We start from the raw sequence: 26,865 nt of genomic DNA on the forward strand, positions 1-26,865 counted from the left end.
AGAGGGGGCAGAAGGGGAAACTGGCCACAAGAGAGCAGCCCCCCGTGGCCGTGGGGAGGGGCTGCCACGGCCAATCACGACCCACGCCTGGAGCAGCCGTGGCTCCTTTTGCTTTCACTGCCAGGGATGGGAGGCAGGTCTCTATAGCATTTCAGCAGCCTCCCAGTTTGGGTTCAGTCTGCCGGGGGGGGGCCGGGGGGAGCGGGATGCGTGGCTCGTGCTGAAGGATGCAGCGTCGGGGCTGGGAGGCTGGGCCTGAGATCAGAAGAACACACGCCGCAGGTCGGCCGGGGACGTGATGGCGTTACACTGCGGGCAGAGCTTCTTGGAGCCCTGGAAGAAAGGGCAAGGCGACACCTCAAGCTTGAAAAGAGATCGGGTCAATGGTCAACAAGGCACGCCCCCCCCCGCCCCCCCGCCGAGCACCCTGCGTTCGACACGCCCGGCCCTGCCGCTGAAATGCAGCTACCTCTGGGCACTAAGTGTTGGAGCTAGAAATAGAACCTGAGAATCCTGACCCCCCCCCCCCAATTCACTGGACCCCACTCCTGTCCCAGAGCTGGGAATGGAACCCAGGTGTCCTGTCTCCCAGCCACCCCGCAATTCACTGGACCCCACTCCTGTCCCAGAGCTGGGAATGGAACCCAGGTGTCCTGCCTCCCAGCCACCCCCCAATTCACTGGACCCCACTCCTGTCCCAAAGCTGGGAATGGAACCCAGGTGTCCTGTCTCCCAGCCACCCCCCAATTCACTGGACCCCACTCCTGTCCCAGAGCTGGGAATGGAACCCAGGTGTCCTGTCTCCCAGCCACCCCCCAATTCACTGGACCCCACTCCTGTCCCAGAGCTGGGAATGGAACCCAGGTGTCCTGCCTCCCAACCAGCCCCCAATTCACTGGACCCCACTCCTGTCTCAGAGCTGGGAATGGAACCCAGGTGTCCTGTCTCCCAGCCACCCTCCTCTAACCACTAGATGCCACTCCTCTTCCAGAGCTGGGAATGGAACCCAGGAATCCTGACTCCCATCCCCCAACCACTAGACCCCACTCCTCTTCCAGATCTGGGAATGGAACCCAGGAATCCTGACTCCCATCCCTCCCCACCCCCTTCTAACCACTGGAGCCTACTGCCCTTCCAGAGCTGGGAATGGAAGCCCGAAGTCCAGACTCCCTGCCCCAAATCACTAGACCCCATTCCCCTCCCGAAGCTGGAAATGAGACCCCAGAGTCCTGGCTCCTGACCCCCCCTGCTCTAACCACTGGACAAGGCTTCCCTTCAAGAGCATAATAAGGAAGCACTGAAGAGACAATTTTCCCCCCGGGAAGAGGCAAATGGAAGGCATCACCTGCGACAATAGCCGTCACGTGAGTTGATGCATCATGGGCAGGTGCCCAGGGACCATGGTGATGGGCACAGTATGAGAGCTTGAACAGAACAGTACAGGGGGCTGGGCCAGCACTGACCTGCCATCAATGCCTGGAGTCAAGCCAGCACTGGGGGGCTCAAAGCCACAGAGCAGCAACTAGGGGAGAGGAGAGCTAGCCAGGGGGGTTATGCAGACATATGTGAAAGGGGCAGCTCTGGACCGTGTATTTCATGCTCTGGAGCGGATAATGGAGCACGGGCAGGAAGCCCAAAAGGGCGGGGAGGTGGGGGCGGAGGGGCATTACCAGGGTCCGGAGCCAGCACTGCTCGCAGTGGATGTGCCAACACTGAATCGAAGTCAATGGCACCGAGTACGAGTCCTGGAAAGGAAGGAGACTGGACGTTGGGAAAGAACTGTAGGGAGCAGGGCGGGAGCTCCCGGCCATTCCACCCCCAGCCGCGCCCAGCAGGGGGCGCTGTAGAGGGCAGGGCGGGAGCTGGCTGAGGGGGTGGGCGGGAGCTCCCGGCCATTCCACCCCCAGCCGCTCACAGCAGGGGGCGCTGTAGAGGGCAGGGCGGGAGCTGGCTGCGGGGGAGCTCCCGGCCATTCCACCCCCAGCCCCTGACAGCAGGGGGCGCTGTAGGGAGGGGGGCAGGAGCTGGCTGCGGGGGAGCTCCCAGCTATTCCACCCCCAGCCGCTTCCAGCAGGGGGCACTGTAGGGAGCGGGACAGGAGCGCTGGCTGTGGGGGGGGGGGAGCTCCTGGCTATTCTACCCCCAGCCCCTGACAGCAGGGGGCGCTGTAGGGAGTGGGACAGGAGTGCTGGCTGTGGGGGAGTTCCTGGCTATGCCACCCCCAGCCCCTGACAGCAGGGGGCGCTGTAGGGAGCGGGACAGGAGCGCTGGCTGTGGGGGAGTTCCTGGCTATTCCACCCCCAGCCCCTGACAGCAGGGGGCGCTGTAGGGAGTGGGACAGGAGCGCTGGCTGTGTGGGAGTTCCTGGCTATTCCACCCCCAGCCCCTGACAGCAGGGGGCGCTGTAGGGAGCGGGACAGGAGCGCTGGCTGTGTGGGAGTTCCTGGCTATTCCACCCCCAGCCCCTGACAGCAGGGGGCGCTGTGGGGATCAGGGCAGGAGCGGTGGCTGCGGGAGGAAGTTCCGGGATATTCCAGTCTCAGCCTCTCCCAGAAGGGGGCGCTGTAGGGCATGGGGCAGGAGCACTGTCTGTGGAGGAGTTCCCGGCTATTCCACCCCGAGCCTCTCCCAGTAGGGAGTAACCGGGAACTTCCCCACAGCCAGCCTCTCCCAGCAGGGGGCGCTGTAGGGAGCGGGACAGGAGTGCTGGCTGCAGGGGGGAAGCTCCTGGCTACTCCAGTATCCAGAATGATGCCAGACTCGGGGGTGGGAGGGGGGGCGAATCCAGACCTCACGTTTTGGTCCCAAGCAGAAATGGGGGGAGGGCATCAGCACCTCCACCTCTAACTGCTCTGCATTGGGAGCCAGTCGCATGAACTTGCTCATTCAGATGCCAGGTCAACCCCCCGCCGGCTCCCCAGATGTCGGATCCAGGTCCAAGTTTTACTTCCGTGGGCCCCATGTGTGTGTGTGGGGTGGGGAGGGGGCGGTAACAAGCCGGGGGATGGGCCACCCTTACCAGGCAAATGTGGCATTTGTACGAGTCCTTTCGGAGGAGCCGGCGCCGCAGCCCCTGGATCTGAGCCTTCAGCAGCTCCACGGTGAGGGTGGAGTCTCCCTCCTCCTCCTCCACCTTGCTGCGGGGAGAGGAGATGGTTGGAGAGAAGCCGAGGGGCTGGCACTGGACGTTAGCAAGGCGGCGGGGCGGAGGGGAAGAAGACAGCTAGAGCGGGAGCTAAGCCAGGATTCAGATCCAGGCGACCCGAGGGCGTTCTGGGATTCTGGGGCAGGGCCATGTGGGGCAGGGCCGGGGAGAGAAGATAGACGGACGGAGCGGCGTCGGGGCCAACTCTTAGCAGGATGGAGCGATGGAGAGCGCAGGCCAGGGCACACACCCGCAGCCCAGCCCCCCAGGGCCGGAGCCCTTGGAGCAGCTCAGGGACAGGTGGCCTAGGGAGGCTGGGGAAGGCCCATCCCTGGAGGTTGTACGAACATCCGGCGGGGATGGTCTAGGTGCACTTAACCCGGCCTCAGTGAGGCAGGACCTCTCGGGCGTCCTTCCGGCCTCATAGCCCCTAGCTCCTCCCTCCTTTGGAAGGCGCTTCGAGATCCACCCCCGCCCCACACTACGGTATCTCCCCACATCCTCCTCTGACGGATCCGGGGCTGGTGATCGATGGGGCTGGACTAGCTGGTTTGTCCCAGCGGTGCCAGATGCAGGGCGCCAGGACAGATGGCCCACGGGAGCACCCGTCCGTTGGCCTGCAGACGGGGATGGCCAGGAATACGTCCTCTGTAGCGTCTAGCAGGCTCCACTTTGCTTGCGGCGGAGGGGGTCAGGACAGGAGCTAGCCACTGAGTAACAGGGCACTGGAAAGACGCCAAGAGAAAGAGGAAGCCCCCACTGATGTACCTTCTTGCCGTCCCAGGTGCACCCAGGCCCCCTGGCTTCCTGCTGTCCTCCTCCACCGGGGCACTCTTCGAGACTGGAGACAGGCACCTGGTTAGGTGGCAGTGAAGGAAGAAACAATACCCTTACAGCCCCTTTCCCCCCCACCCACCCCCAGCCGTAGAGCTCCAGGGATCTAGACAGTGTCCCCCAAAAGCCGGGGCTGAAATCAGGGAGTTGGCCGGAGCTGAGTTTGCTGAGAGAGGCAGCCATGGAATGTGCTGATTACAGAACCCACAGTCCAGGCCAGGACTTTACGCCGATCCCAAAGTGTGGTTTGTCCTTCATTCAAGGATCTCAAAGCACTTTGCAAACTGGGTGGGGAGGGTGGGAAGGGGGTATGTCTCTACTGTGCAGATGGGGAAACTGAGGCACAAAAGGCAACGCAACCTGCCTGAATTAAAGAGTGAGGCAGAGTTCAGCGCCAGGCCCAGAAATCCAAGTCCTGAGTTGGAGCCCTCCTGCTCTAACCACTAGACCCCACTGCCCTTCCCAAGCCAGGACTAGAACCCAGGCACCCTGGCTCTCAGCTCACCCCGCTCTAAGCACTAGATCTCACTCCACTGAGTGCGAGCTCACTGCCAGCCCAGCACGACTCTTCAAGCCAACCTTGGCCTCTGGTTCTGCGCCAGGTCGCACGAGCGCTGATCAGCTGGGCTGGCGCTGACGGGACCTAGAGTGTGTCCTGTCTCCTCCCGTCTCCTCCCCGCACATCACCAGCAACTGGGTCCACTTGGGAGCGACTAAGGGACGTACTGCCGCTGCCAGCCGGGGGAGCGCTCCATCAGCTCAAGCCGCGGGGCTGTGCGGCCTGGAACACGGCTGAGCCTCAGCTCTGTGAGTTGCGGGTGTGAATGCTGCAGCCATGGGGCTTTGCTACCCCCCCCCCACACACACACACACACACTTCTCTGATCACCTAGTCTCGGGGCAGAAGGGAAACCTCGCAGCCCCTAAGCCTGCTCCTCACCCCAGCCCAGAGGGTCAGCTCCTCCCTCAGACCCACAGGGAGCAGGATACGTCTGCTTGGCGAAGGCAGGCAGCTCTTCGCCCTCTGAGTCCATGTCCGCCTCGTCGCTGTCTTGGCTGGGGCTGCTCCGTGCCGCCAAGAGTCTGCAGTCTGGGAGAGACGCGGGAGGGGCTCTTATTGGGGGCCTGTAATATAGCGCTGGGCATCAGCTGTACGGACCCAACCTGCGACCCCCGAGATCTAACTGCATCCGGCTTTGCTGGCTGAGCTGGAGCCCACTCATCAACTGCTACGCCCGGGCCAGCCAGGGGGTGGGGGAGAAACGAACGCTGCACAGAGTTACTGCTGTATTATGGTAGCATCTGACTGAGACTCCCCCTAGCCGAGATCAGACCTCCCCCCTCCCACATCACGCCAGGCGCTGCACAGACACACCCCCGACTGAGATCTCGGGCCCCTCTGTTGCACAAACACCCAGCGAGAGACAGTGCCCCAGAGAGTTTACAATCCAAGTAGATGGAAGGTAGAGGGGAAACTGAGGCATGGAGCAGGGCAGTGACTTGCCCAAGGGCAGCCAGCAGCATGAGGAGGGAGGGGCGGACAAGGGATGCCAGCTCATCGGACCACCATGCCGCTGTACCCCACTGGCCCGGTGGGGAATCCCGAAAGGACGGCAGCTTTGGAGAGTGGATTGGTGGGACAGATGTGCAGAGAAGGGGGGGGGCAGGAAGGCAACTGGTGGGGCGGGCAGCAGGAAGGGCCACAGGCTCCTAAAATAAGGGTAGCGATGCCCCCACCCCGCCGCCTCCAGGTAGTAACACAACTGTCCCTCTGCGGGAAGTCTCTGCCCAGATACCGCAGACAGAGGGGCGAGCGGAGGAAGTGGGAACCACAATGCCAGGGGATTCCGCCGTGACAACCTGAACTGGGAGAACTTGGGGGGGGGGGGGGCAGGGCAGGGAGAGACCCTCCCCAGCTGCACTGTTCTAGGGGCAGGAAGCCAGTGTCAGACTCAGCAGCACCTCCCCCCTCAGCAGATTCTGTCTCACACAGCCCAGGCAGATCCTGGGTGGCAAACAAAGCAGCCCCCCCCATGCTAATCACAGTATAGTCCTGCTAAAAGGGAGTTTTCCTTGCCAGAAAGATGCCCCAGTCCTTTAAATCATCTCACCTGCGCATTCAGACCCCTAACAGCGCTCCTGCCTAGACCAGTTCACACACAGAACCGAAAACACCAAAGAAACTGACCAGACAGGCCCCGGTTTGAAGTACAAAATTAAACAGCCAGGACCCCTCGCTCCCTCTCCTCGCTCCCTTGCAGCGTTAGCATGGGACAATGGGTCTGTACAGCACCTAGCGTAATGGGGCCCCGAGCTGGACTGTATCAGCGCAACGCCACCGGGGCCACCGGCTCCTCTCCGAAAGCGTGGGTGCCTCGGGACCCCTGCCGCTTTTGTCCTCAGCGCCCAGCAAAGCGATGATCCCGACAAGAATTCCGTCTCGTGCAAAGTTCGCCGGGTTTGACGTTTGGTTTTGTTCGGCAAAACTAAGACTTTGCACAATTTTCCCTGAGGAAGACTGGGCGGGGGGGGGAGGGGGCGGAGGATGGAAGCATAACTGGACTAAGGTCTGGTCTACACTACGAGGTTAGGTCGAATTTAGCTGCGTTAGGTGGATTTTATAAGACTCTTGGCCCCCAGGATGTGTGTCAGCATAGTTTCTTATTTATTAGGTGTATTACAGTAGCACCTAGGCACCCCCAGTCATGGCCCAGCAGGACTCCATTGTGCTGGGCGCTGAACATGATTTATTAGATGTACTACGGTAGCACCTAAGAACCCCAGTCATGGCCCAGGACCTCCTTGCGCTAGGTGCTGTACAGACCCAGAGCAAAGAGATCGTTTCTGCCCGAGAGAGCTTCCCATCTAAGATCCCCCAACTGAGACCGGGTTCCCAGTATGCCTCAGACACAGAACACGTCCTGCCCCGAAGAGTTTACATTCCAAATAGACCCAGACTGGGTGGGGAAACTGAGGCACCGAGCGGCCACATGACTTACCCTAGGCCACACAGCATGTCAGAGCCTGAGCCAAGATGAGAACCCAGGTGTCCTGAACTCCAGCCCAGTGCCCGATCCACTCTAAGAAAACTTCTCCCTCCCTCCTTCCCAATTAAGCCCCCTCCCAGCATCACACTGCAGGGGGCGGTGGGGCTGCCCCACAGCCCACATCCTGCATCCATACACCTCCTGCTGCTGCTGTTCCTCCACCTCCCGTGCAGTGTCTGGAGACCATGAGCTACAGGGCGCTAACAGGCCCTGCGGGGGTCACACACCAGGAATCCCCTCCTGCATTGACCTCCGGTGAGGGCCCACAGCCTCACAGAAGGCAGCAACCTCAGCCCATAGCCCTGCGTAGTCGGTGACTCTGCCCCTTGCTCCATCCCGCCCACCTGCCCCCAGCTCTGCTCTGGCTGGGCCTGGAAGCTCTTCCGCCAAGGATTTCCTTCCTGTTCCCATGGGACAGACTCCCCAGGAAAGCGGGAGAGATTCAGGGCAAGTTATTCCACAAGGGCCAGATCCCCAGCTGGTGTAAAGCAGCAGAGCTCCACCGACTCCAATGGAGTGACACCAGTTTACGCCAGCTCAGGATCTGGTCCCCCCTTGAGGAGTGACACCAGTTTATGCCAGCTGGGGAGCAGGACCTAGGTGTCTGTTCTGTAGGCTTCCCACTTTCCATTGAGGGATCTGAGGCTGCCCTCTCTCCTGCCCTGGCCCCGTCTTTGCTGCTAATTACCACTGATAATTAATAATATGTTGTATTTTTATAGTCTATCTTAGGTGGCCCCCATTCTCATTGCATCGGAGACCCACACGATCTGCACAGCCTCACAACCCCCCAGGAGGCAGGGCAGGGCTACTATCCCCATTGTACAGATGGGGAAACTGAGGCAGAGAGAGGCTAAGTGACTTGCCCAGGAAGCCCTTGGTCACACAGGAAGCCTTGGCAGAGCAGGGACTTGAATCCTGGTCTCCCACATCCTAGACTCATTGGACCATCCTGCCTTTCTTAGAGCACCAGCCAGCTGAGCTAAGCATTGTGTCAAAGCGCTTTGTAAAGATTCACAACCCACCCTGGGAAGTATAACTCCCATGATAAAAATAGGGAAAACTGAGGCACACCAGGTGGGGGCATGACTTGACCCTGGTCACACAGAGGAAGAGAACCCAGGTGTCCTGGCTCCCAGTCCCCTGCTCCAACCACTACACAATACTCCTTTCTCCTACAGCCAGTGTTCTAAGCACTAGGTAACCACTGCCCTCCCACAGCTGGGGATAGAACCCAGGAGTCCTGACTTCCAGCCCCCCTGTGCTCTAACCACTAGATCCCACTCTCCTCCCAGAGCCGCAGATAGAAACCAGGAGTTCTGATCACACCCCGCCCCCCCAGCTCTAATCACTAGACTTCACTCCCCTCCCAAAGCTGGGGAGAGAACCCAGGAGTCCTGACTCCCAGCCCCCCGTCCCCCTCACTCGAATCACATTAGGTCCCTTGGGATGTGAATGTCATAGCAAGGAACTGAGCCCAGGCTGAAGTGAGGGCAGGAAGCGTGAAACACCGGAAACTCTGTCAGATTTCTCAGCCCCATTCTGCTGACCCAACAAGTCTGTACAAATCCAGGTGTGGGTTTGAGGAACTGGAACTTGTGACATTTCCACATCTGCCTGGGAAACACGCTGTGGGGAGGGGGTTGGATTTAAAAACAAGAACAAAGCAGAAGGGGTAAATCTGCCTGGAATCGGGGCACTGTGAAGCAGAGACACCCTGGATTCCAGCTAAGCCATACACAGGGGGCCTCGGGGACAGAGCCTTCTCCTCTTCCAAAGGGTTAAACTTGTGCTGCCTGAATTAAAGGAGAATCTCCATTAGCAATACAGGGCTTATGACATATAGCTGAGCATTCTGATTCCATCCAGTAGAGGGCAGCGGTCTCCCCCCAGTACTCACAGGTGTATCACACCCTACTCTAGTCTGACCAAGCCCATTTTCCAGCATCAAAGGTTCTGCTCCGACTCTAACACAAGTGTAACAAACTCATCCAGTAACTCCACAGCTATGAGCAGCCCCCTCCCTTTCAAGAGGGCTCCTTTGGGGAGTGGGTAGCTGGCTCAGAGCCGGTGCAGCCCAGTGCTGAACAGACCCACCACGTGTGAATTCTCAGTTACTCCCTTCCTGTACTTGGGGCAGTGGAGGGAGAGAGGGAAAGTTGCCTGAAGCTACCTTTGCTCTCCACACATTCCCAGCCCATGCTGTCAGGTAGAGCAGCCTCCAGGCTGCTCTAAATTATGGTCCACCCGCTAGGGAAGGAAGAAAAGAGCCACAGCCCTGGCCACACCCCTGATCCAGCCCCATCCCACCCCCCACCCCCGTGGGCCCTGGAGAGCAGGAATAGCCACAGCACAGTGCACCCGGGCCATGCCCCTGATCTGCCCTCTGTGGGTCCTGGAGGGCAGGAATAGCCACAGTGCAGTGAACCCCCACCATGCCCCCGATCCCCTTCCCGCCAGACTGGTGCAGAACCCTAACCCCGGCCCCGTTCCAGCTCCAGAGACCCCTGGGGGCCATTTCCATCCCAAGTTAAGGTCACTAGAGCAGCCTAGCGGGACCTGGCTGTAACTGAGGAGGAACAGCTCCAGGCCTCACTCGGAGGCAGCCAGAGCAGCAGGGGAGGGGGAAAGCAAGGAAGAGGGAGGGCGAGAAGACACACACCCGGGGGGAAGGGGCAGGGACCCACACGCACACCTCCCAAGGGCCCCCCGCCCCCATCAGCTGTCCCCTACCTTTCGTCTCCAGGACGTTTTTCTTCGGGCTGCGATATTCGTACCCTCCGCAGCGGCTCTCGTCGGAGAACTCGTCCTCTGCCTCGGCCAGCCTGGAGCCCGTGGGGAGAGGCCCCTCCATCTGGGCCTCCGGGAAAGACACAGACACCATACGTATGTGGGGGGAGTCTGTCTCTTGCTGCTGGGAGTTCAATCCTTGGTAGGGGTGGGAAGAAGAGACCGTCTCCCCAGAGCACCCTCAAGGGACACCTCTTCAATCTAGTATCCCCCACCCCGGCCACACTGCTGCAGATCAGACCCCTGGGCTCAAGTAGCCCCATATCCCCCAACTTCCTGCCAGCCTCTCCCAGGGCAGAAATAAACCAGGGCTAAATCCCTAATATACAGTGCCCGATCCATGCACACCCGCAGACACCCAGCCCCGGATCCTCACCTGCTCCTCCAGGCAGGGTCTGATCCGCTTAAACCGGCCGGCTCTGGCTGCAAGGCAAGAGAGACACATGGGTAAGCACCTTTCAGGGGAGGCTGTGCCTCTCCGGAGAGGGGGTTGATGGGGACAGCCGATGGGGGCTGGGCAGCTGGATCTCCATGGAGGGATCTGGGCAGGGGACAACTCAGGGGGATGGAGTCACTGATTCAGGGCCCAGATTGCAATCTAACCCGCCCTGGTTATTAAGTTCCAAAACCAATGGGGTCTGCCAAGCCAGGCACAGGCCCAGGGTCACGCTTGCTGCTTCTAAAGTGCCTCCCCTGAGAGACTTTCCAAAGTCGCTCAATATTATTATCCCCTGCCTCCCCTGAGAGACTTTCCAAAGTCGCTCAATATTATTATCCCCCACTCAACAAATATGGGGAAACCGAGTCACGGAGCAGTGACGTGCTGCGTAGTCAGTGAGAGGCACGGCTGGGAAAAGTCTTCCCCTACCATTAGATGCTACTTCTCTTCTAGAGCTAGAGTCCCCGTTCTAACCACTAGACAACACTTGGTGTCAGAGCCAGGAATTGAAAGCCCTGTGTGTGAAGGTCCCAGTCTCGTGCCCTAACCACCAGACCTTCCTACCCCTTATCAGCATTGATCCACCACCAACGAAGCTTCAGTCCGACCCTCCCCCCCAGTATAAATGCCACCCTCCACCCCAGATTCAAGCCGAATCCCCTTCTCACCTCCCATGCGGCCCTCCCGGTTCGACTTCACCTGCAAAAAGGTCTGTGGGGGAAGAAAGCAAAGGGGTGAGACGAAGGCGAAGGAAGAAAACCGCTCTCATGGTGTTTCCCACCCCAGGCTCTAAGCGGTTAACAGCAGCTGGAGGACGTGGGTGGCCCAGGGGTCAGGAGAAAGGGGGCCCCAAGTCAGGGCTCCCAACCCCCACCACGTGGCTCCAGGCTGAATTGTTACCTTCGTGCAAGACCCTGGCTTACTCCATGCAATCGTGTCCCCCTCTAGTGGCAGAGTCTAGGTACTACAACAGCCAGCTCCACCAGCTGGGGGAAGGGCCCCTCTATCTCCCGTGTTGGGGGCTAGTGTCTGTGCAGCCGAAGGTCCCTGGTTCGAGTTTCGGCTGTGGCCTGATTATGGTGGGAGGGTGCGCGGGGGTGGGGGGGGGGGGAAGCGTACCTGCTGCCTGTCCACCTTGTGCCCGTCCTCGTAGGCCTGCGGCGACCCCTTGGGAGAGTCTGTGCCATCCTGAGCGGAGATCGCTGGAGACTGGAATGGAAGGGAAGATGTGAGGGGTGAGCTTGCGCCGCTGATCATGTGGGGCTGGAGCAGCAGGGGAAGAACGGCGGGGTGGCTGGAGCCCCCGGGGGCTGAGCGATTAGGGGCATTTGGTGTCCAAGCTCTCCCAGCAGGGGGCGCTGGCAGCAAGGAGCTCCTGGCTACTCCGGTCCCAGCCTCGCCCAGCAGGGGGCGCTGTGGGGAGTGGGGCAGGAGCGCTGGCTGTGGGGTGAGCCCCTGGTTGCTCCAGTCTCAGTAGCTCTCTGCGAAGAATCAGTTTTCACCACCTCTCCTCTTGCCTCTTGCAACCTGTGAGCTGGGGCAATGGCTGGGCTGGGCCGGGCCGGGACACATGCTCAGGGTAGCACCCCCTGGAGTTCACCCATAGGGGAGACATCAGCCTCTAGCTCCTAAGTGGCCTTCCCCAGGAAGGGTGATGGGGACGTGGGGGGAGTCCCCGGGGAGGGAGGGGAGAAGGACAAAACCCCTTTGAAACAGCCATCCTGGAGGGCAGGAGGGGCGGGGCAGGTCTCACCTGGGACAATCTCTGGGCGTCCTCCAGCGGGGTCATGGCCTCCCTGCAGAGAGAGAATGAAAGGGTGAGCTGCAGAGGGGAGTGGGGGAGGGAGAGTGACGAGCCCCAGTGGGACCAGTCCACAAAGCCCCCCGCCATCCAGGGGCCTCGCTGACTCACTGGGATAGGGATGCTCCCGTACCTGTCCAGGGGGTGGGGGGTTCCCATACCTGTCCAGGGGAGGGGGTGGGGGGTTGCCGTACCTATCGAGGGAGGGGGCGGGGGGTTACCGTACTTGTCCAGGGGTGGGGATGGGGGCTCCTGTACCTGTCCAGGGCGGGGGCGGGGGGTTACCGTACCTATCCAGGGGGAGGGGGTGGGGGGTTCCCGTACCTATCGAGGGAGGGGGTGGGGGGTTACCGTACTTGTCCAGGGGTGGGGATGGAGGCTCCTGTACCTGTCCAGGGGAGGGGGGTTCCCGCACCTGTCCAGGGGAGGGGGCGGGGAGCTCCCGTACCTGTCCAGGAGGTGGGCGAGTCTCTCGATCTCCTGCTGCAGGTGCTGCCCCAGCTCCGCGCACTGCAGCTCCCTCTGGCAAAGGGGGCACAGAAGGGCCAACGGCTCCAGCTTCTTCTCCCCTGGGAAAAAGGAGGCAGCCTGGTCAGACCCACAGCCCCGAGGACGTCCCGGCAGGATGCTCCCTATAGAGCCACCTGGAGTAGTGGGATGCTCCCCCCCCCCGGCCCAGCCAGCACTCCCGGCCTGGTCCCCACAGCACCCCCTGCTGTGAGAGGTCAGTTCTGGAGTAGTTGGGTGCTCCCCCCCCAACCAGCGCTCCTGCCCCACTCCTCACAGCGCCCCCTGCTGGGATGGGCTGAATCTGCATGTGCCACCCTAAGGGGCAGGAGGAGTTGGTTACCAAGCCAAGGCCTCTCCGGGGGCCAGCAGAGGGCAGCTGGTGCCGAGGAGCCCGGGGAGCGGAGATCCCCAATCAATCAGTCTGGTCGACCCCGGGAGCTTCTTCCTTCAACTCTGGCTGAGGGTCAGGGCCTGGTTAACGAGCTATTAATCACTCCCATTGAGCCTTTGTCCCCTCTGTCTGTTGGGATTATTGTATCCAACCAGGGACAGCAGGGCACCTGCTGCCTGGCAAGGGTGGAAGGAAGGGAATGAACGGGTTGGGGTAAGAGAGAGATTAAGGCGGGGACGGGGGGAGACACACGCAATGAAGCTGAGGTCATAAGGTTTTGCAGAGCAATCAAAGGTGTGACAGTTGCAAGATCAGTCCTGGTTAGAGCAGCCAGAGGCAACAATCGAGACCAGCCTCCCCTCCCCGCACATTGCGCCGGGCGCTGTACGCGCCCCAAGAGGCAAGGTGCGCGCAGAGGCGCTGTGCTGTAATCGGACACTGGAAGGAGGGTCAGGACACCAGCCCCGCCTTTGACTTCATAGCGGCAAAACTCCCGCTGACAAGCTAAATAGACAAAGGGAGTGGGAGGGGAAACTGAGGCACGGAGCAGGCACGCTCCTCCCCCAAGGCAGTGGCAGAGTTGAGTCTCACTGATCTCATGAAATGTTGTTTCCCAAGCCGTGGGTTGTTTTTAGCCTTCCCCTCCACCCCCAAACTTCCGCCCCCACCTCCAAAGTACTAGATCTGAAAAGCAGCCACGTTGTCCAGTTTCAATTCCACGTCCCGGGAGGCCAAAAATCAGCAAGGTGCCTCGGTTCTGTTTATTTGCCTGCAAAAAAAACCCAAACTTTCCAGCCTCAAGGTAGAACTTCCTGCGAAACTGACGCCTGCAGGGCAGGCCTCAGACAGCTGTAGGGCAGAGCGGGGCCAGGCGCCCCGCCCCCCGCAGAGACAATATGCATATCAATATTGACGGTTGAGCTTCTTACAGAAGCTGATCTGGGCCTGGAAGGGAGGATCTGGGCCTTTGGAGATTTAGCTTCACTTCCCAGCTCTTCCATGGGCTCCCCGCACCGGTCAGGATTTTACTTCCCATTGAGGCACCTAGATTTTCAACACAGCTACACCAGGCTGGCTCTGTGCCTCGGTTTCCCCAATCTGTAAAATGGGGATAATTATTGTTGTTTCTATCCAAAATCAGAGCCCTGTTGCGCTTGGTGCTGTATAAACTCCAGGGGAGAGGTAGACCCTTCCTGGAGAACTCTTCAACGTAGAGAGGCAGAAGGGGTCTTGGTAACCCATTTTGCAGATGGGGAAACTGAGGCACAGAGCAGGGCCGTGACTTGCCCCAGAGTACACAGGGAGTCATGGCACAGCCAAGAATTGCAGCTGAGTCTCCATCTAATGCCGTACACGCACATCCTTCCACCATGGCAGTGACTTTCACCCGGCCTTTGTCTGGCTTGTCTGTTTAGATTGTGAGCTCTGTGAGGTAGGGCGAGACTGTCTCCTACCATGTGTCTGTGCAGCTCCTGGCACAATGGGGTCCCTGATCTCAGTCGGGATCTGTGCAGCGCCCGGCACAATGGGGGCTCCCGATCCCAGTTGGGATCTGTGCAGCACCTGGCACAATGGGGGCCCCCGATCCCAGTTGGGGGGTCTGTGCAGCACCTGGCACAATGGTCCCCCCAGTTAGTGCCATGGCTGGCAATATTTACAATATGACATCTGACTGGAGTTCCCTGACAGCACTTTCTCCCCAGCTGACCTGTGCAGGCCTGAGTTTCGCTCTGAGTTTCCACGTCAGACAAAACCCCGAAGAACCCTTCAAAGTGAAACTCGGCTCCAAATCTCCAACTTCCACTACCAAGGGGGCGGGGAGGGGAGGAACCACCAGTCAGTGCAGAGGGGCGGTGGGGGGGGGTGGGGGGGAAGCCTTCCCACCAGCCAGGGGCGGAGCTTTGAAGGAAACCAGGCAATTCCCAGTGGTGGGGATTCCAATTTCATTACAGACGTGTCATGAGTTGTAACAACAACACAACACCGGTGGGGGGGTGGGGGGGTCGGGGGGGGGGGGTGGCTGATTAGCTGAGCTTCACCGGGCATTTCTGTGATGGAGAGCTCTGGGCCTCAGCGCTAGTGTCAGAGACCCCGACCCCAGATGGGGCTGGGAGCCAGGACGCCTGGGTTCTATTCCTGGGTCTGGAAGGGGGGTAGGGTGTCATGGTTAGAGCAGAGGGGTGCTGGGAGCCAGGACTCCTGGGTTCTGTTCCCAGCTCAGGGAGTGGGGTCCAGTGGCTAGAGCAGAACTCCTGGGTTCCATTCCTAGTCTAGCCCCTAGCTCTCTGCATAATCTTGGGAGAGTCACTCCCCCCGCCCCAGAGCCTCAGTTTCCCTAGTCTGTAGACTGAGGATAATGCTCCCCCATTTCCCTGGGAGGCTGAGTCCCGGTCTTTGTGCGGCTGACTCCAGACGGGGCCAAGTCTGCAGGGGGATATGGAGGGGGGGGAGCTGGACCTCCATAGCTCAGCCCCTCCCTGAAACGGGAAGGAGGAGGCGGTGGGTGGCTGCACAGTGCAGGGGGGGAAAGGGGCGGAGGCGAAAGTTCTGCTTGAGTTAAGATCCTGAAGGGCCATTGTCTACCCTGCCCCCCTCTCCACCCCACCCCACCCCGTCTGCCAAAGACAAATCGGGAGGGTGTGTCAGCAGGAGTCATTCTGGGTTGCTTCGCAGGGGCTGGATCTGGGCTCCCCACTTCCCTAGGGGCCGGGGCCCCCCTGGGGAGAATCAGCTACGCCAATTTGTCCTCTTCACGCCCTGTCACCGCCAGAGGCCTGACAGAGAGGCCCAAAGGGGCCTCCCCCTCCCAGCCGTGCTGTGGGGGGTCCCGAGCCCGCCCAGCTGAGCGGAAAATAGGCTTTATGCGCCTAGCTGGGCGGCCGGTCACACCCGGGGAGCTGTGAATACATGTGAGATGTAATGGAGTCCCGGCCCCCCCCCCCCCCGGCACAGCCCCTTCCCCCTCATTTGTCACTGCCGTGGGGCGGGGTCAGGCATTCTCTTCCTGACCCAGGGGGCACTAGGGTGGGGGGATTTGGCCCCTGGGGGTGGGCAGGATCAGCTCCCCAGCCCCTCAGTAACCCGCGCAGGGTCCCCAGTCTGCGTTAGCTGGGAGCGTGGGGCGGGGATAGGGGCACCCCTGTCCTGGGGACTGGCCGTGCAGGGCCTATCTGCCCGGCCAGCAGGACCCAGAGACAGGCTGAAGCTGAGGAGGTTCGGGTCTGAGATCCCCTGTGATTTTCGGCCAGGAGGCGGGGAGATCCGGGTCGCGGGGACGATGGCGCTGGAAGGGCGTTGTGGGGAGATTCTCAAGCCAGAGAGGCTGAGGCAGTGAAGGGTCATCGAAACGCCCAGGAGTGACAGCATAGATCAGGGTCATGAGAGAGCAGCCCAAGCAGAGGGGCTGGGAAGTCCAGGTAGGGAGATGAATGTGACCATAGATTGGAAATGCTCTGGGCAAGGCCTGGCTTTCTGTGGGCTGGCTGTGCAGCGCCTAGCACATGGGGGTCCCGGGCCATGCGTGGGGCTCCTAGGCATTACGGTAATACACCTAATAAATAACCTACAGCGCCCAGCACAAAGGGGTCCTGGCCCCTGGGCCGTGACTGGGCCATGGAGACACTACCGTAATACACCTAATAAATAACCTACAGCGCCAGGATGCTGCCTAAGCCAGGATGCTGCCCAGGGTGTTTTTAGTTAAAGCCCCACCCCCTGGAGTCAGGGGATTAGGTGAGAATCTCAACTTTCCACTTTTTTTAAAGCAAATTTCTAGCCCTTGCGGTGGCAGAGAGATGCTGGAAAATGGGTCCCTAAAGGTTCCGGAACCAAAAGGAAAATACTTTGTTTCCTAGAGTTTAAGGCCAGAAGGGAGAGCTAGACCATCGAGTCGGACCGCCTGCAGAGCACATGCTATGAAATTCCTGCCAGACCCCCCGGTCCCATGCTGAGCCCAATGACTTTAGTTAAACCAAAGCATTTGGAAGGGTAAAGTGTCATGTGCCACCGGCAGAGCGTCAGGAGGAACCCACGTGTCACCAATGCCCGAGAACTGATAAGGTGAGACATGCCCCTATGATCTCAGCCTCATGCTGCAGAGGAAGCCAAATTGCCCCCAAGATCTCTGCCCATCTGACCTGGGGAATATTCCTCCTCGCCCCTAATCAGGCGATCAGTCTGACCCTGAGCAAGCCCCACCAGCCAGACAGCTAGAAAGGGGATTCTCTGGATCTGCTCGGGGCACCGGCTCAGCCCACCCCGTGTCCCAGAAGCAGCTGTGACTGAGCTCTGATGCTTTAGAGGAAGGCAGGAAAAACCCACAGGATCCATCTGGCCAATTGTGCATTTGGGGTGGGGGGGACTGGGACATTCCTTCCTGACCCCTCCATGCAACCGGCTGCAGCCCTGAAGCACGAGAGTGGATTCTAGTCATTATCTTAATGCAGAGCTGGGAGCGTCAGGAAGCTTCCCAGGCCAAAAGGGACCTACACAACCTGACCCCTGACCCACCACACACAGGCCGAATTTCTCCCAGAAGCTGAATTAAAACACACCAATTAAAAGATCCTTAAATCTCATTTTAAAGACTCCAAGCGATGGTCAGGCCATCCCCTCCCCAGGGAAGTGATACAATTTAAAATATCTAGGTATTGTTTGTAAAAATCCCTCATGACTTTTAAGCCAACTTTATGGTGGTCGGGGGGGCGGGGGGGGGTTGTGATTTTTTTTTTTTTTGAAGACTTGGGGGTTCTCAAAGCTGATCCTCTGTATGATGCATCGACCGTAGGCACAGGTGGGCCCATGCTGTTTGCATGCTGTCCCAGTGATTAGCAAGGTTCTTACCCCCATTAGTAATGAGTGCCTGTGGGGGTGGGGAGGGGGAAATGAACTGGATTATGGAGAAGACTTTCTACCCCGCATCTCATCCATCTGCCACTGTTCTCCTGGCAGCCTGGAGATAATGCAGGGGATGAATACACCCAGCGAGGGGATTAGCATGACAAAAAGACAAGATCCAAGAGAAAGAGGGGGCCAGCCAGGCCCACCCGAACTCCCTCCCCCCCACCCGCCGGGGTGGGACGGCCGTGCACAGGGGAGGCTGGATTGCTCAGCGGCTCGTGAAAACGTTGGGTTTGTACCGTGTGGTTGACTCCTGCTGGGAGATAAACAGAGGTTGCTCTGTTGTGCATCCGCCCTGCCATTGCCAAGTTACCGCCCCCGCCCCTCCTGGGCCCAGCCGCAGAGCAGGGACCCCATCCTAGCAGGATCAAAGCCACGGCACCCTCCCCAGCCTGCCCTGGACCATGCCAACCTCTTCCACCAGACAATGGGGAGACCCCTAGCGGTGAGCAAGCCCGGGACAGCCGCAGGGTTTGTCCGGGGTCCGGCAGCCTCCATGCAGAAGGCCCCTTTTCTACGAAGGGTTGGCTCGTCTCTACTGTAAGAAGTGCCCAGCGAAGCCGGAGGATTCTCCTAGCTCCACACTTTGCTCCCGAGCCCTGGTGGCTATGGGGCAGGGGGTTCCCAGAAGCCACCAGCACAGCTACAGCTGAAGGGGGGCGGGGTCGCTCTGAAGACACCCCCCCCCCAGCCCAGCAAGAGAAGCAGCCGCTCTCCCCGAAAGGGGTTTCCTCGCTTAGTGTAGACGCGACAACGTGATCCTGGGAATTTGGAGGTGCGGGGTTAAGGGTCATCAGACCTTAGACCCCAATTAGCCCTTAAAACGGTGGTTCTCAACCAGGGGTTCAGAGACCACTGGGGGGGCCGCGAGCAGGTTTCAGGGGGTCCAGCCAAGCACGGCTGACATTAGGCCTGCCGGGGCCCAGGGCAGAAAGCCGAAGTCTTAGCAACTTAGCTTCGCAGGGGCCCCGGTGGCATGGGGCCCTGGGCAGCTGCCCTGCTTGCTGCCCCCTAATGCCGGCCCTGGCTTTTCTGTGCAGAAAACCGGTTGCTGAGGCACAGGTGGGCTTTTATAGCATGGTAGGGGGAACTCCGAAAGAAGAAGGTTGAGAACCCCTGCCTTAAAATAACAGTGGGACCCCAGATCCAGAGACCGGGAAGGGAGGGACAGCCCCCCAGTCCCGGCACCCTGACACCGGACTTCTAGGCGCGGCTGTAAATTTGAGGGGCTTGGGTGAGCCATGCGGCAAGGAGCCGCTGGGGCGGCAAGAATGCCAGCGTCTTGTCTACATGGGCCGGCGGGTACAACGGCGGGTACAACGGCGGGTACAACGGGAGGATCGGGAGTGAGGGCAGCAGCGCTAGGGGACAATTTCCTGGACAATGCCAGCCTTAATGAACCCCCAGCCACAGCTAATGCAGCTTATGCCCATAGCAGCAGGAGCTCAATTTAAGCAATAATGGCCCGATCCTGCGGCGGAATAGACCCCACTGGGCCTGATTCTGATCTCACATACACCAGCGCAGCTGCTGATTTACACCCCATACTCCTGATGTACCCCAGTGTCAGGAAGAAGAGAAGCAGACCCACTGACTGGCCGTCGGCGCCACACTCCTGCAGCTCTGTGGAGATGGGGAAACTGAGGCGTGGGCAGGCCTGGGAAGCAAAACGGCTCAAGGCCCCAGAGGGAGTCAGGATGGAGCTGCTGGCTCGCTGCCTCTCCCAGCCCCGGCTGTCTGCCCGGCCCATGTGGTAACTCAGGGAGATTATGTGGGATCCCTAGAGTTTGCCACAGAGCTGCTGTCTGCGGTGAATTTGTCACAAGCATTTTAGCGAGGGCTGTAATCTCCAAACTAGCCACGGCCCTGGCAGGCCCTGACCTGAAATTGTGGTTAGCCGCAGGGAGTTAAAGCAAACAGGGACGGTTTGGAGAGCGAGCACTTGCTGGGACAGGCCGCCGCAGGAGTACAGAGGGTTCAAGAGGGATTGAAACACCCTCCCCCCAAACAACAGAGAGGCCACCCCCGGGCACGTCAATTTCAGGGGGCTCAGCAGATTTGGGGGGTCAATGGAGAGAGGAAAATCCCAGCTCCAGATGTCCAGATTTGTAGCACACAGGGGCTGGGTTCTATCCCCTCCCAGAGCTGGGGATAGAACCCAGGAGTCCAGACTCCCAGCTCCCCCAGATTCTAACCAGTAGACCCCCCACTCCCCTCCCAGAGCTGGGGATCGAACCCAGGAGGGCAGCTGGGGGCCTGGGGAGTAGTTTAAAGACCTGCCTAATCTTTGTTTGCTTTTCCCAACCTAAAGTTGCACTGTCAGAGCAGATGGGGTGGGAAGGGGAGGGGAGGGGGACAGGGCGTGGTGGTGGTGGGCGGGGGGGGGGGGGGTTGTGACTGTTTATAGGCTGCCCTTTCTGTCCAGCAAACAAAAGCATCATGCTGCCTCCCCCCACCCCCGCAATGGGCTTTATGGCAGCTTTTCCCTTTTCAGATGCAGCTGCTGAAGGTGTGCTGGGGGGTGTGTGTGTGTGAGATTGTCTCTGGGGGCGGATGATTGTGTCAGGGCCTGTGGGGTGTGATTGTGAGACAGAAGCTGTGATGCGGGGGGGGGAGGGGAATTGTGTTTGAGTGTGCATGATTGGGGAAGCGTGTGCGTGTGAGCGAGGGTGAGTGTGCGACAGACAGTGTGCAGGGGGGTGATCGTGAGAGGGGGCTGTGATGGGGGGGTCATTGTGTGTGTCTGAGCGGACGTGATTGGGGAAGCGTGCACATGTGTGAGAGGGTGAGTGTGCAACAGACAGTGTGCAGGGGAGCATGTAATCATGAGAGAGAGGGTGTGCGGGGAGCGATGCAAGACAGAGTAGGAGCCCTGGGGACAATGACCCCAGAGCAACCAGGGAGAAGGGGGGCTGGGAGTGCCGTCCCCACCTCCGACCCTACCCTTCCAGCCCATCTCTATGAGAAAAGCCCAGGGGAAGAATGCAGCTTCACAGGTCCCGGACTCCCGGGTTCTGTCCCCAGCTCTGGGAAGGGAGTGTTGCCTAGTGCAGGGAGGGCAGGGAGTCAGGACTCCTGGGCTCTCTCCCTGGCTCTGGGAGAGCAGTGAGATCTACTGGTGAGAGCAGGATGCTCATCCACTTTTCTGGGGTGACCTGGCCCAGGGTGTGATCTGAGGGTAGGAAGCTGCGAGTAACTGAAATGGGGGCCCAGGAGCCATCCACCCCCCGAGGCCCCTGCTGCAGTTTTGGTTCTTGGTCTCTCCTGCGACTTCCTCGCTACCCCACTATCCTGATTCAGATGGACTGGGGGGTGGGGGGGGCTCCTATGAGGCACGCGGGAGGTTTATTGTTCCTTTCCCTGCTTCTGGCACCTTCCAGCCAATGGTCTCCAAGCATGTTGCAAAGGAGGGTTGGTATCATTACCCCGCATTATACCCTGAGGGAAACCGAGGCATAGCACAGGGATGGGACATGCCCATGGTCACACGGTGAGTCAGTGGCAGGGCTGGAGATGGAACCCAGGAGTCCTAACTCCCAGCGACCCCTGCTTTAACCACTAGGCCCCACTCCACCCTCCCTGAGCTGGGGATAGAAACTAGGAGTCCAGCTCCCCAGATCTCCGCCCCCCCATGCTCTACCCACTCCATGCTGTCCCACCCTGGGAGGTTTGGCTGCTTCCCTTGGGGGGGGGAGGTCCTGTCCAATCCCCCACTCCAACATCTACCCTGACCCCGTATTCAGAGGTCACAGGCCCCAGATCTTCTTAAATAGCTCCCAGAACATGAATACAGTGTGTAAGTGCACCATAACCCACCCACAGCGTTGCTCCCCGTACACTCCCCACACCCCGCCACTTCCCCACCCCTCCGCGATGGCTATTCGGGGCTGGACACAGCCGCCAGCCCCCTTCAATGGCCAGGGGGAGGTCCTGGGGCCAGTCAGGGGAGGGATGGCAGCAGGGGACACTGGGGGAGGGGGTCCCGGGATGGCAAGGGGAGGGGGGGAGTTGGAGAGGGGAGGTGGAGGCTACCAGGATGGGGGAGCAGCCCAGAAGGCCAAGGGGAAGGGGGAGCTAGTGAATACAGTGAGGGAAAGTGGGTGTTGCGGCAGGGGGGGTTGCAGACAGGGCGAGGGAGGGCTGCTGAGGAGGGCAAAGGAAGGGGGTGTGGACAGAAAGGCGGGAGAAAGGGGTTCCCCATGGGGACCCAGGTTTAGAGTCTCTGGCCTGGGCAGGAGGACAGACAAGCCCCCCAAGATCCACCCCTCACTTGGTTCTCTTTACCTCTATTTTCCCCTAGTCTGTCATCCTGCTCCCCCCCCCCCCCCCCCCGGTTTGCTGAGAGATGCTGGGGGTGCTGCCCTTGCCCCCTACCTGGCTTGCCATGCCGTGGATTCGGGGAGCCCTTGTAAGGCTGCAGCCCAGACACCCTGCCAATGGGCTCCGGCCCCATCTGGGCGCGCTGGGCCTCCATCTCCTTCTCCAGCGCCAGGCAGCAGACCTGAGGCGGCTCCGACCCGCTCCGGCCCTTGGGCCGCTTGCCCGCCAGGAAGCCCCCTGGGAAGCACTCGACGTCGTCGGCGAGGTGGAAGGGGGTGAAGGGGTGCAGGGCACTGTAGCCCAGCATGCCCACCCCACCCCGCTCCAGGCTGGGGTGGCCAAAGGGCGGCGGGAGGGGCAGCAGCTGCGGTGGGTAGTCGCGACTGGCGGGCGCCAGGCGGTCGGGATGGGGGTACACCAGGGAGTAAGCCGCACCAAGGAAGGGCAGCTGGGATGGCTTCTCCATAGCAACTGGCACCCCAAAGTGGCGGGGCTGCTGGCACGGGGTGCTGGTGCTCCGGGTGCCCTCCGAAGTGGAGGCCAGGACCAGGAGGGCTGGGGACGCCAGGGGGTTCAGGAGGCCAGGAGAGTTCTCCATCATGCCACAGCACGGGGACCTAGGGGGAGAGAGAGACAATTAACCAACGGGCCAGGGGGCGCTGTGCTGCAGGGAGCGGGGTGGGGGCTCAGTAGGGGGCGCTCCAGCCCCGGGGCAGTCAGTGCTGGCTCCAATGCCCCAGTGTGGCGCTAGGGGGCGCTGTGCTAAAGGCAGCCTCGCATTGCTCACGCCCAGCCGACCTTTCAGAAGCTGCTGCACTGTCTCGACTAGGTCCCAGGTTGTGGCTTAGCACATGGGGCCGGTTCTCAAAACCGACCCACCATCTTCATCTGGACAGCGCTGAAGCAAGGCCAAATTCTCCCCCTGCCTTGGTGGGCCTCACGGTCATCGTACAAAGGCCAGATCCTCAGCTGAGACTAACCACCCTTAGCTCAGTCAGCTGAGACTAACAAATGGTTTTAGGATTAAGCTTTCGTGGGCTAGAACCCACTTCATCAGGTGCATGAATAAATGTGCTTGTCTCTAAGGGACCACAAGGACTCCTCGTTGTTTTTGCTGATAAAGACGAACACGGCTACCACTCTGAAACCTGATGTGTAGGAGGGTTTATGACCCGTGAAGTCACTTCTGTCCCTGGCAGACATTCTGCTGTAAGCAGGATTGAAACATACACTGTCTGGAGCTTGGAAACCATTCATTTGAGACTTTCATTTTACTCCACTATACACAAAGTTCCTGTAAGTGACTAGATGGGCAGACATGCTGATCTATATCTAACTAACTAGCTGGCTAGATATGTCTGGTGATCTGTATTTAGATAGATATGTAGGGTGATCTATAGATAGATACATTATTATCCCTATTTTACCAATGGGGAAACTGAGGCATGAAGCGGCGACATGATTCAGCCGCACAGCTGGGGATAGCAGCCTGGAGTACCGACTCCCAGTGCCCAGTTCTCTCACCACTAAACCCCAATCCTCTCCCAGAACTAGGGATAGAACCCAGGCGTCCTGATTCCCAGTCCCCCAGTGTGCTTTAACCACTAGATCCCACTCCTCTCCCAGAGCTGGCGTGGACTCCAGGGGTCCTGACTCCCAGCCCCTGCTCTACGCACTCGCTCTGCGTGTTCCCATGTGGATCGTCTCCGGGACTGGGGCTCAGTGTTATCCGCCAAACGCCGCAGGTGGAAAGGCAGGTGGGGAGCACCTGACACCCCCCCACCCCCACGCCGCCCCTGTGGTTCCCTCGCAGCTGGGCAGGCCGGACTGTGGGTGGTCTGGGCGGGTGAATTACAAGGAATCAAGGAAGACCCCCTGATGGGACAAAGGGGAAAGAGAAGAGAGCAGTTAGATAAACAGCTGCTCTGGGGGGGCGAGGGCCTTCGGGGAAGGGGCTGAGCCAATGGGCCGGGATTGTGGCTCAGGCGGGCTCCAGAGAATGGGCTGGGAATTGGGAGGGGGCTGGGTCAGCTGGGAAGGGCCCAGGCAGGGGTGTGAGTCACTGACCCAAGGGTCAGGATACAGGATGCTGCTGGCCAGGGAAGGAGAGCTGTGCCTTGTGGATTGCTCCCCCCTACCCACCTCCGCAGGGGGACACTTAATCCCATTACTCGGCCATTAAAGGCAAATTACTGCCCCTTTCTCCTGGCGTTTGCAGATGCTGCACTACACACACACACACACACACTCGCAGAGGAGGGAGAATCCAGGCCCTTCTCTCTTCCTGGGCTGCAGGGGGCCCACAGGCCTGATTCTCTGCTGGCTAACACCAGGGTAATTTCACTGGGCCAAATCCCCAGCAGGTGTAAATGGGGCAACACAACTTTACCCCAGTTGGGGCTCAGGGTTCGTTGATGTCAAGGGAGTGACATCGATTCACACCAGCTGGGGCTACAGCCCATTTACGCCAGCTGGGGAGGTTGCTCCCATTTACCCCAATGGATCGATGCATACTTACACCAGGTGGGGATCTGGCCCTTTGAGGCCAATGGACCGGCACCCTATTACACCAGTGCCTGCAAGAGCAGAATTAGGCCCAATAAGTCATTCGCAGCTTCCAGGATTTGTGTTTGATTGGGAGCAGCGTGTGTGTGTGTGTGTGTGTGTGTGTGTGTTAGCAGGCAGAGGCGTGTGTATTAACTGCTTAACTTGAAGCAGATGCTAAAGACCAATTGAACTTAAAGCATGTTCTCAAACTGGGACTCCAATTTATGCCAGTGTAAATCCAGACTGACTCCCTGGGGATCAAGAGCTTGTTCCAGATTTACACCCATGCAATAGCTGACTCCACTGCCCCAGTCCTCCTCTGACAGCGGGCCTGATCCAGAGCCTCTGGAAATCGAGGGCAAGCAGCCTGCTGGCTCTGGATCAGCCCCTTCCACCGAGTCACTCCTGATTTCAGTTCATAACAAAATGTTTCCCCACAAAAGCTTTTAAGGGAAGGGGAAAAAAAACCCCAAACAAACCATCGGATACCACCAACACCGCCACCAGAATAACAGAGCCGGCCCCCCATCGCCCCCACCCCGCCCTCAACAACCACAACCCCAGAGAAAAAAAACACTTTCACCCGCTCCCAGTATAAATCAGCCATGCGCCAATGCTCCCTTACACCCGCTGGCCCCGTTGATGTCCAAGCTCATCCAACTACAGCTTTGGGGTTTGTTTCGTTTAATCCAGTTAGTAAAATAAAAGATCGTTTTAAAAATGTTATTTTTAAAAATTCTCACTCAACATCCAGGCTGTGAAGAAAGGGTCCGATTCTCCTCTGGTGCTCCCCAGGATAAACCAGCATCATCCCCCTGGCCCAATCCTACTCGCAGTCACAGCGATGTAAATCAAGATCATTGACATCCCTGGAGTCGCGCTGGCATAAGCGAGGTCAGGATCAGGCCAGAGGGGTCCATGAGCCCTGGCTCAAAGCTGGCCCTGAGTTGCTATGGGGTAAATCTGGAACATTAGATCCAAGTCCATGCTCACCGCAGGTGTAAATCAGGAGTAACCCCACGGAAGTCAACGGAGTTAAAGGTAAATGAGAAGAGAAGCCAGGCCATTGATGTCGCTGGAATCCTGATTTACACCAGTGTAAAGAGCAAAGTTTGGCCCGGTGATGGATTTTGTCACCCAAAGCCATGTGAAATAAGGGCCTGCTGCCGCTTTTCTACTTAGGCAGTAAGAACAGGAGGACCTGTGGCACCTTAGAGACTAACAAATTTATTTGAGCATCAGCTTTCATGAGCGACAGCTCACTCCATGGAGTTTATTCCTGATTTACACGAGGGTGAGCGGAGAACGGGGCACACTGCAGTGGCATTTATTCCTGATTTACACCAGGGCCAGCAGGAGTTATTGCCTCCCCAGAGTAACGTCTGCCCCCCACCACATTCCTGCGTGCCTGGATTCCACCCCACAGCACTGGAAAAGTACAACCCCTTAGCCCCGATTCCCTCCCCACCCCCCCAGAAATGCCCCAGCGGGTCACTCACCAGAAGAGAGAGGGCTGGGGTCCGGAGCGCTGGGACGGCTGAGGGCTGTGGCTGGGGACAGCCGGCTCGCTGGGCAGCTGCTCAATGCTCTTTCTTCTCTAGGGTCAGGCCAGCGAGGGTCGCCCCCCAGCCCCCTCCCTCCCTTTCACTTTCTGTTGTCAGGATGTTTCCACGCACACAGACTCACACAATGACAGGCAGACGCACTTACACCACACAGACACAATCACACAGGGATAGACTCACACAATAACAGGCAGACACACAACTGCATGCATACACCACACAGATACAATCACACAAGGACAGAGTCACACAATAACACTCAGACACAGTCACACGCTTACACAACACAGACACAATCACACAGAGATAGACTCACACAATAACAGGCAGACACACAACTGCACACATACACCACACAGATACAATCACAAGGACAGAGTCACACAATAACAGCCAGACACACGCCCACATACACACGCACTCTCACTAACAACAGAGATACAATCACATGCACAATAACACAGACACAACCCCACACACACACACAGAGTTACACAGGTGCACACACATACACACAAAATAGGCTCACACAATGATGCATGCACAGGTACACGCCCAATCACACGTAGACTCGCAC

At 59.1% G+C, this 26,865-nt stretch overlaps 1 protein-coding gene across 1 annotated transcript; it reads right to left on the reverse strand.

The window, feature by feature from the left end:
- On the reverse strand, positions 1 to 22,774 carry LOC114019142 (E3 ubiquitin-protein ligase Rnf220). Its single transcript, XM_043533209.1, has 12 exons — positions 22,231 to 22,774; positions 12,505 to 12,625; positions 12,009 to 12,051; positions 11,375 to 11,464; positions 10,924 to 10,966; positions 10,193 to 10,239; positions 9,760 to 9,886; positions 4,970 to 5,069; positions 3,914 to 4,000; positions 3,020 to 3,137; positions 1,671 to 1,745; positions 1 to 333 (listed from the first exon to the last, which is right to left on the reverse strand). Exons 1-12 carry the CDS (start codon positions 22,772 to 22,774, stop codon positions 262 to 264), a joined length of 1,467 nt encoding a protein of 488 aa, XP_043389144.1. The 3' UTR covers positions 1 to 261.
- Positions 22,775 to 26,865: the final 4,091 nt, after the last annotated feature.

The sequence above is a fragment of the Chelonia mydas genome, chromosome 20 (genome assembly GCF_015237465.2).
Source record: "Chelonia mydas isolate rCheMyd1 chromosome 20, rCheMyd1.pri.v2, whole genome shotgun sequence".
In the NCBI taxonomy this organism is placed as follows: domain Eukaryota; kingdom Metazoa; phylum Chordata; order Testudines; family Cheloniidae; genus Chelonia; species Chelonia mydas.